We start from the raw sequence: 428 nt of genomic DNA, 5'->3' as shown, positions 1-428 counted from the left end.
GCCCCCGCGGGTGGGGCGCGGCTGGCCGCCCCCAGCCGCTCTGGGCTGCGCCCCCGGGGCTGGGGCTGTGGGGATGTGGTACCCAGCCTGGCTCGCCCACTGCTCACCCCTTTCTCCTCCCTCTCCCCAAGGGATGGCATCCCATACTGCGAGTCCGACTACCATGCCCAGTTCGGCATCAAGTGCGAGACCTGTGACCGGTACATCAGCGGCAGGGTCCTGGAGGTGAGTCCCAGGGCCACCACCACCCCGTCCCGGTCTGTAATGGGGACTGCGTGTGTCCCAGGCCAAGGTGCATGCCTGGTGGAGCCATGGGAGTTTCATCATCCTGCACCCTTGTCATGCTGTCCTCTGTCTCTCAGGGCCATGGCTCTTCCTGCGGCCAGTGTGCGGGCAGAGTCTGCACACGTTCTTTGGCGGGTGGGAGG

General features: G+C 66.8%; 1 protein-coding gene across 1 annotated transcript in view; it reads left to right on the top strand.

The window, feature by feature from the left end:
• Positions 1–428, top strand: part of LOC104628348 (actin-binding LIM protein 3-like) — a gene marked incomplete at both ends in the record, with an annotated part of 20,351 nt that overhangs the window by 9,475 nt on the left and 10,448 nt on the right. Inside the window, one exon of the mRNA XM_010296897.1 lies at positions 132–225. Within this exon, the coding sequence (XP_010295199.1) occupies positions 132–225 (94 nt within the window). The remainder of the gene's footprint in view (positions 1–131; positions 226–428) is intronic.

This window comes from Phaethon lepturus, unplaced genomic scaffold, assembly GCF_000687285.1.
Source record: "Phaethon lepturus isolate BGI_N335 unplaced genomic scaffold, ASM68728v1 scaffold30391, whole genome shotgun sequence".
Taxonomy (NCBI): domain Eukaryota; kingdom Metazoa; phylum Chordata; class Aves; order Phaethontiformes; family Phaethontidae; genus Phaethon; species Phaethon lepturus.
The sequence above is the reverse complement of the archived record's forward strand: the minus strand, read 5'-3'. Positions and strand labels throughout refer to the sequence as shown.